This window comes from Meriones unguiculatus, chromosome 7 (genome assembly GCF_030254825.1).
Source record: "Meriones unguiculatus strain TT.TT164.6M chromosome 7, Bangor_MerUng_6.1, whole genome shotgun sequence".
Lineage (NCBI taxonomy): Eukaryota > Metazoa > Chordata > Mammalia > Rodentia > Muridae > Meriones > Meriones unguiculatus.
Window position 1 is genome coordinate 24,798,890 of NC_083355.1, and position 8,275 is coordinate 24,807,164.

The window sequence follows — 8,275 nt, forward strand, 5'->3', positions numbered from 1 at the left end:
TCCTACCCTGCAGAGGCCCAGTCTCCAGCCTCGCTCTTTATGCTTCCTTTTGGCAGAAACTGGGCTCCCTCGGCTCAGCCTCTGCAGCCGGCAGAGCCCGGAGAGCCAAGGATGGAGGAGCAGCCCCATCTACACCAGCTGTAAAGCCAGATTAATTTTCCATCTTTAGCATAAGCCTCCTGGCAGGCTGCCTGTCCCAGCTGCGGTCCCGGGAGCATCCCTGTCTCTCGCCTCCAGTCTCTCTCTCTCGGATCTCCCCTTGCCCTTTCGTTAGAGAGGGGTAGGACCGGTCTGGGCAGGCTTCTTCCTTTCACTCGGGCTAGCCTTTGTCCTCATCTCCACCCCAAGCCCGCAGCGTCGCGGCTGCCGTGTGGCAGTGTGCAGCGGCTGAGAAGCTCGCTCGCTTGGGGCCAGCGGCAGGGCTGGAGGCTGGCGGCAGCCGGAGCCTCAGGACCGAAATAAGAAAAGCAGGGCTTCCGTGACTCCGGGACACAGCGCAGTGCAGAGAGGAACAGAAAGACGCCTCTGGAAACCGAGTGTCACTCTGGGGGTCCTTTTGGAAAGGAATTCCTCCTCCCTTCCGAAACATCCGTGGCTTTCTTTGGAGAGCTACCACACGCCCTCCAGACTCTGCAAGCCTCAGACCAAGGCTGCTGTCCTAATAGCCCGACCCCAGATGTGGGGGGTGGGGGTAGGGGGGTCAGATATCGACAAAGAATCCTGAGCTTCAAACCCTTGGAGCCACCCAAGCTCTGGTGCACCTCTGAGTCTCCTGGCGCCGTCCCCCAGGCCATAGAAGAGGAAGGCTGCTCACTGCCCTCTTGTTCTGAAGCGGTTAGCTGAGAGGTGAGCCCCCACGCGCTACAAGCCAGCCTCTCCTTCCCCTGAGTTAGTGGGCTTGGTCCGCAGAGGAACTTTGTCTCCGTGAAGACCCCTTGCTCTGGGCTCTTGCACCCCTTCTCCTTTTTCCTCCTCCCCCACTCCCGGGTCTACTGAAAGGATCTTGCTCCGTTTAAGCAGGGGTCTTGGGACTTGGGACCCCACCAACCAGGTGTCAGCCTCACCAGAGCAGGTAGAGGGGCCCCCAAATAGGTCTGAGGAGAAAGCCCCGTGGCTGTGGACGCTAACTTATGTTTGTTTGAAGCCATGCTCTCTAAGCAACTGAGCTCTTCGTTTAAGGACCAGAGGAGAAGCAACGCAGAATCAGACACAGGCGAAGTTCGTTTTCTAGAGCGATATATATATTTTTTGTTCTTTTTTTTCTTTTTCTTCCAAAAAACAAACAGTTAAGAGTTCTAGGCCCCTTGCCCTCCCCACTCCCACCCTCTACCCTCCCTTATAAGCAACAGCTGGAAAATCATTGCCAAAGAAATCACGAAACACAAGCACAATTTCACCACAGCCACTGACAAAGCAAAAAATAATAATAATAATAAAAATAAAAAGGAATCATAATAAAATAAAACTCAAAGTTCTACTGGAACGGCGTCTTTGCAGGGGAGGGAGAAGCAGGCCCAGGAGTGGAAGGGGTTGAAAAGCTGGGGGGGAGGAGAGGAGCGGAGGATGAGCCCCTGCTGGATGGCGGAGGGAGGCATGTTTTCTGACTCTTTCCTTTGCACGCGGGACTGTTTGTGCTGGCATCAGCAGCGGGGTGGGCACAGCGGTGTGCTCTTCAGGAGGTGAAGCCCCCCACTCTGAGCTTTTTTTGTGGGGAAGGGAGTCTCGCTTTGTCCCTCTGGCTAGATGTCAAGGGGTTCTCTTCTCCGTGGGTCAGAAACGGGGAGAGACCCGCTAGCCCCGCTTGCTGAAGCCATTGCTCCTCCTGTCCTGACCACCTCTGTGGACTGGAGCTGGGAAAATTGATTCACAATATATTTTCAGACTCCTCCGGCCTGACCTGGCCTTCTCTATGATGGGGTTGACCTAGCAGGGGGGCAAGAAGGGGCTTTTTTTTTTTTTTCCTACCAGGGGAGACTTGACTAGCTGGTGCAAGATGGATTTGGCTGAAAGGAGAGTTTATTTCAGAGCTAGGGGGGGAAATGGGTAAGAAGGCAAGACTGTGGCTGGCAGGAAAAGCTACGGTCTGTCAAGGGGGCAGTATGAAGCCGGGAATGGCATTGCCAAGGTTCCACTGCCCACCATCTGACCTCCTTTAGCTGGAAGGAGAGGGAAGCATGCAGAATCAAACACTTCCTGCGGGAAAGTGAAAACCCCAGGAGAGGCTCCGCTAAAGGAACCATCCCAAAAACCACTCCCCGCTTTTTCTTGGGGACTGGACTGGCCCCATCTGCCCACAGGCCTCTCCTGGCAGTTCCATGGGGATAAGTATTGGGGTGTTGAGACCGTGGGCTGCAGGGCCTCATTCGGGACAACCCGGGACACCTTCCTAGCGTGCGTTCGGATCAAGGGGCGGAACCTGGATGAATCTGCTTTGAGGGCCGCCCTGCTGGGCTCCAAACTCTGTCTGTGGGCATCCGTTGGGCTAGGTGCAATTAAAGGGTTCCCGGGCTGTGACTGGATAGGTGCAGGGAGGGGACGGGCGGATTGAGAGAGAGAGGGGCTGGGGCTTTCAAGGAAAAAAAATATATTAGCGGGGATCCTAGGAGCATTGGCTAGGGTTTCCTTTCCTTGAGGCCCGTCACTTTTCTAGGAACCAAGTACAGCTAGCTTCTAACTTAACAAAACTTCCTTCTAACAGGGTTGGGGGGCAGAGAGAGAGAGAGAGAGAGAGAGAGATGGACAGGCAAAAGAGAGTGTAGATGAGGAACTTTAAAGAGGAGATACCCTTCCCCACTCACTTGGATACAACCCAGACAGGCAGTGGCTTTGCAGCCACCACATAAATAATAAGAGCGAGGAGGAAGGGGGGGAGGTCATCTTTACTCTTTGCCCTGCTCCTTATTCATTTTCTTCATTTTCATCCGCCGGTTCTGAAACCAGATTTTGACTTGTCTCTCACTCAGATTGAGGAGTCTGGCCACCTCGTGCCTTCGGTCCCTGGTGAGGTACATATTGAAGAGAAACTCCTTCTCCAGCTCCAGCGTCTGGTATTTGGTGTAGGGACAGCGCTTTTTCCGGGAAGAGCGGGCGTGCAGCCAATTGGCAGAGGGGTTGGCTGAAAGAGAAGGGATAGAATCAAAGGAAGGAAGGGGGTGAGGGGTCCCAGGCCAAGAGGGCACCCTCAGGTCTCCATTCTGCACCTGGAGGGTTACAGAAAGACACCCAGACCTTCAAGATCCCGGCAAACACCCCGAGGTGGGCCAGGAGTTAAGACAGGCAGCTCCAGGGGACCAGCACTTTGAAGAGGACAAGAGCCAAACTAGCCAAGCTTCTCTGGAGCTTTGACTGCTCCAGGCCCTCAGCCTTCCCCTACTGGTGTCCAAACAGACCCGGACAGGTCAGAAGAGCTCAGTATGACCTGAAAGTTCCCTTGGCTCTAGATTTCTGAGCAAAGAGAAAGAACTGGGTAGGGAATGGAGCTGTGTTCATCAGCCATCGCCATGAGATCTCTGGTGGCTTCTGTCCAGCCCCAGTAGACCCTGCCTAGACCTAGATCATAATCTCTCAGCTTTGGTCTAGAAGGCAGCGGACGTGTGAGTCTGGAGAGACAGCCCTCCCCACCACCACACTCCACAAACAAGAGCCCGCATTTACAGCCGCAACACCCAGAACACTCCAACTCACAAGCAACCCAATTGCAACCATTTATCAATTGCAGCCGGTGGACAGGGGGAGCCCCGAGGCTCCCGGATAACTTATGGTGGCAATAGCCTCTTCTTTTCAGCTCCCTCAGCTCACGGTTTGGTTAACACAAGTTCAGGGAAGCTGGGAAGCAAAATTGCTCAGCCCCAAGGTGGGGAAGGAGAGAGGAGGTGGGAAAACTGGAAGCCCTTCACAGCACACCTAGCCTTTTTTTTTTTTTTAACTGACCCTACAGGGGAAAAAAGTATAATTGAGTGGGAGAGGGACAAAGAGAGGAGATAGCACACACACACACACACACACACACACACACACACACACACACAGGCTTCCTTTTTTTCTCTGAAGCATCTCTCCCTAGACCCCGGGACTCAGAAAAAGTTGCCCTCCAAAAAGCTTCCCATTCCCCAAATGAAAAGCCCTGAATATCTACGTGTATTTTTAAAAATTCACCCTACACTAAGTAGCCTGTCCTACCAATTTGCAGCGCTATTTCCTTAATGTGATTGCCTGGGATGGGACCCGCAGCCACATTAAATATGAAAGAGGAGAGGGGGAAAAAAACTGTTCATAATTGATCCTAGCCAAATGGCTGCCTCGCAATAATGGGCTTTCCAGGCCGAGTTTGGGGCCATGGGGGGCGAGGGGTCTGTTTGGGTGTTTGCTGGGGGTTTGGGAAGAGCCAGGCCCCGGGGATATCAGCTCCAAATGACTCAGCCTGGCAGGTTGGAGGTATGGGGGGGGGGCTGCAAGGAACAAGGGGGAGCGACGTCCCTCCTTGCTTTCCAGAGGGCAAGCATGACCCTCAGAGGACCCATTGGCCACTCTGATGGTGGGAAATCTGATAGGACAAGCAAGGACTAAACTACTGGCCCAAAGGACTCCCCGATCTTTAACAACAACAACAACAAACAAAAAGTAAAGAGTTCTCTCTCTCTCTCTCAGCCAGCCGCACTTTTCCACTTGGGGTTTTAGCAAGGGTGCGTTCAGGAGTGGGAGTTGGCAAGAAACTCTCCAAGGGTAGAATTCTCCGCCCCTGCGCAGTCCTCCTTCCGCCCCTCCCCCGGGTCCCTCGGGGTGTGGGTGTCCTCTCCCCCGTTCTAGAAGTGGGCCCTGACTTTCAGCAAGTGGTTCCTAGACTCTCTCGGGGGGGGGGGGGGCAAGACTGTCCGGGCTAGGTGCCCCGGAGCCCCGGGGAGAGCAAAGGGCGGGGGGCACCGCAGAGGAACCGGCCACCCCAGCGAGGACGCCCTAGAAGGGCGGGTGTTGCGGGGGGAGACCCCAGAGGAAAGCCTCCCGGGGAGAGGGGTCCCGTCCCCGCACCCTGGGCCTTTCTCCCCCCTTCCCCGCCCCCCTCCAGGCGCCGGCTGCCGACCCGACGCGGCTACCGCGCGAACTCTGCTCGGCACGAACCTCCGCCAAGCTGTTGCATCGCAAATAAAATCCTAATGAGCCCCCTCCCCCTGCCCCTCGGCCGGCGGGGACCGTCTGCGCGTGGCGCTGGCGGCGCGGCCCTGCGCCCTCTCCGGCCCGGGCCCGCGCGGGCCCTCGGCCACGCTGGCCACGCTGGCCACGGCCCTGTCCCCCACGCCACTGTCTCAGGTCCCCTCTCCCTGTTTCCAGCCCGGGGCTGGGGGGGACCAGAGAGAGTCGGTCCCCGGGTCCCAGCGCCTACAGCCACTGCGGGTGGGGGCGGCCTCAGTGTCCCCCCCTTTGGGGCACACAGCTTTTTTTTTTTTCCTTTCCCAGGTCCCTTCCTCCCTCTCCCTTCCACCCCCTTCCAGCCCCGCGGCCCCCGGCGCGCTGTCCCCCCAACATCCTCCGCTCTCTGGCCTCTCCCCTGCCCTTCCCTGGGCCTGGCCTGCAGCCTCGGAAGGGGGTGGGTGGGGTTGGGGTGGGGAGGGAGAGGGGGGAGGGAGGAGAGGAGAGGATTTCCTTCCTTCTTTTTTTTTTTTTTCTCTCTTTTTTTTTTTATAACTTACTTTGATCCGGCCTCTCTTTGTCCTCGCTTCCTTCGCAAATTTTATTGTCCCCGTAGCCGGCTCTTTGATTAGACAGCGCGGCCTCCCGGGCCGCCGAAGTTTCCAAACTGTAGTCGGGCGTGCCCTGTTTGAGCAGCTCCCCCGGCGCGCCCAGCAGCGGCTCCGCCTTCACCGCCGCCTGGCCCTGCCCCGGGGCGGCCTCCGGGCGCGGCGCCGGCTCCAGCCAGGTGCGGAGGTACCTGCCCTCGGGCCCCGGCGCGCCCTGGGGCTGCAGGTACGGGTGGTAGACGGGCGGGAGGCTCCCCGACGCGTGCGGGCTGAGCGGCGCCCAGGAGGCGCCGAACACCGGCGCCTTAGGCTGGAAGCTGCACGAGGGGAAGTCCAGGTGTTCGGCGGCGGCGGCGGCGGCGGGGCCCGGCGGCTGAGGCCGCGGGTTCGAGTACTGGCCCGACGGGAACTTGCCGGGAGGCGCGTCCTCGCTCTCGTGACTTATGATCGAGTCGACGTAGTAGCTGCTGAGCGTCCCGGAAAGGGACATCCTCAAGACATTATCCGCGCGCCTCGCCTCGCACGGGGGGCCCCGAGAAGGGAGAGCGCTCGCCGAGCCGGGGGGGAAACGGGGGCGCACGGATCCGGCGTGGAGGGGCTCTCGGACGCGACCCCCCGACACCGCCGGCACATCCACGCGCGCCCAGGCGCGCACGCACGCACCCCGGACCCCCACCCTCCCGCCCCCAGCCCCCCCTCCTGGCTCAACTTCTCCCAGCCGACAAAGTACAGTGGAGTAGTACAGCCGGGCTCCGGAGCTCCTTGCAAAATGATTGGTCAAAGTTTTGCGGACTGCCTTGATAAAGCGTCAGCTCCGACATAAATCAATCGGGCTGGGGGGGTGTGGGGGGTGAGGGGTGGGCGAGGGCGGGGGTGGGGGCGGGGTGGGGGCGTGGGGGGGCTTCGCGCTGCGCCCGCTGCTGTCATCCGTCCTCGCTGCATTCCATATCCAGGATGGATCGTTTTTATGCTGATGCGATGTGCTATCACGTCAGGACTCCGGCGGCCACGTAACCTCAGCCGGAGCTGCCGGGCCGCCCCGTGGGCCCCTCCCGCTCCTTGCAGGAAAGGGGGGTGGGGTGGGGAGGGTGTTCTCATCGTGGGGCGAAGGGGGCGGAGGAGAGGCGGAGGCGAGCAGCGGGCTGCCTCTGGAGGGACTCGGGCTGCGGAGCCCTCTCCCCAGGCGGGTTGGAGAGAGAGAGAGAGAGAGAGAGAGAGAGAGAGAGAGAGAGAGAGAGTGTGTGTGTGTGTGAGGGGGGAGGGAGGACCAGCGTGCAGGGGAGGGGGAGCGCCCCAGCCTCGGAGCAGCGGGAGGGACCCGACAGGGTAATTAAAGAGGAGGTAGTCTTGTCAAACCCCCCCCAACACCTCCACCTCCACCCCGCAGGCCCTCATTTCCTGTCCTCTGTCCCCTTGACAGAGATGTTTATTAAGCAACAGCAGCAGCGCAGCGACCCACAGGAGATGAAGTAAAGGGATGGGGGAAAAAGTTGGGGGGGTGTTTATAGGACGGTTATCCTCCTTAGAGGCGGGGGGTTCAGGACCCAGTTTGGGGAGATTTACAGGACTGGCCTCTCCCTTTGATCCTGCAGCGGCTGAGAGGGGAGAAAGGGGAAATTTGGTGGGCCCAGGGTCCGAAGCATCCTCCTCTGGCCTGAAATTAGAGTCCGCCTAAGGCCAAAGGGACTCGCTAGGCCTTGGAACTAGTCCACGGAAGAGTTTCAGGCAGCTAACCGGCTTTATTCAACTCCTTGAAATTTCTTGGGCCTTTATGGAGGGCTGGGTCCAACGGCCATTTCATCCAGAAACCTCTGAGACCCTTAAAACTGTCTAGGTAAGGAGGGGGTAACGTGAGAAAGGATCGGAGAAGCTCTCCAGAGATGGAGACAGGGCCCCCAGACAGGCACAAGTGCCTTACCTTCCTTTCCATCCCCAAAGAGAAAGGGGCCAGCTGAATTCTCAGCCCAGCTCTCCTTACCCAGATTTGCAGCTCTGGAAAACGTCCAAAGGCCAACCCGGGGCAGCGCCAATTACAGTGGAGTCCCCGGAATCAGTGCGTCCCCCCCCCGCAGCCTCCCCCCCCCAATCCTCTCGTGGAGCTTCTAAACAGTGCATTTTATTAGCAGCTATTCTGCGGCCCTGCGCAGGGACTCCCCAGAGGCCACGGGCTGGCTTCCTGGCGGCTCTCCCAGCTCTTGGCTCTTCAGCTTCTGCCCGGGTACAGGCGCGCCTCCCTGGTGTGGAGGTCTGGGGGGGCCGGTCCCTAGGCGGGCTAGGTTTCCTCTGGGTAGGTGTAGGGACAGTTTTCCTGGCTGTTCTCTGGCAAACTGGAGCCATGACCTCCTCATCCTTCTTCCCTCCTTTTAGAAAAAGTGCCATTCTAACTTGGGGATTATATATGTATATATGTATGTATATATACATATATATACATATACATACATATATGTATATATGTGTATACATAGATATACATTTAATCCCCACTGTTCCCTCTGCCCAGTGGAAGGCTGTGTGCACCTCCGCGTGCACGCGCCCACACA

The 8,275-nt window shown here is 58.1% G+C and overlaps 1 protein-coding gene across 1 annotated transcript; it reads right to left on the bottom strand.

Moving 5' to 3' along the window:
* Positions 1-1,337: 1,337 nt before the first annotated feature.
* Positions 1,338-6,378, bottom strand: Hoxb9 (homeobox B9). The gene is made up of 2 exons (XM_021645342.2): positions 5,685-6,378; positions 1,338-3,115 (listed from the first exon to the last, which is right to left on the bottom strand). The coding sequence occupies exons 1-2, from the start codon at positions 6,220-6,222 to the stop codon at positions 2,880-2,882; spliced, it is 774 nt and encodes a 257-aa protein (XP_021501017.1). The 5' UTR covers positions 6,223-6,378; the 3' UTR covers positions 1,338-2,879.
* Positions 6,379-8,275: the final 1,897 nt, after the last annotated feature.

Coding starts and splice junctions, on each gene's coding strand:
- Hoxb9 (XM_021645342.2), bottom strand. CDS start 6,222: ATGTCCCTTTCCGGGACGCTCAGCAGCTACTACGTCGACTCGATCATA. Junction 3,116..5,684: donor CAAAGAGAGGCCGGATCAAA/GTAAGTTATAAA, acceptor CTTCTCTTTCAG/CCAACCCCTCTGCCAATTGG.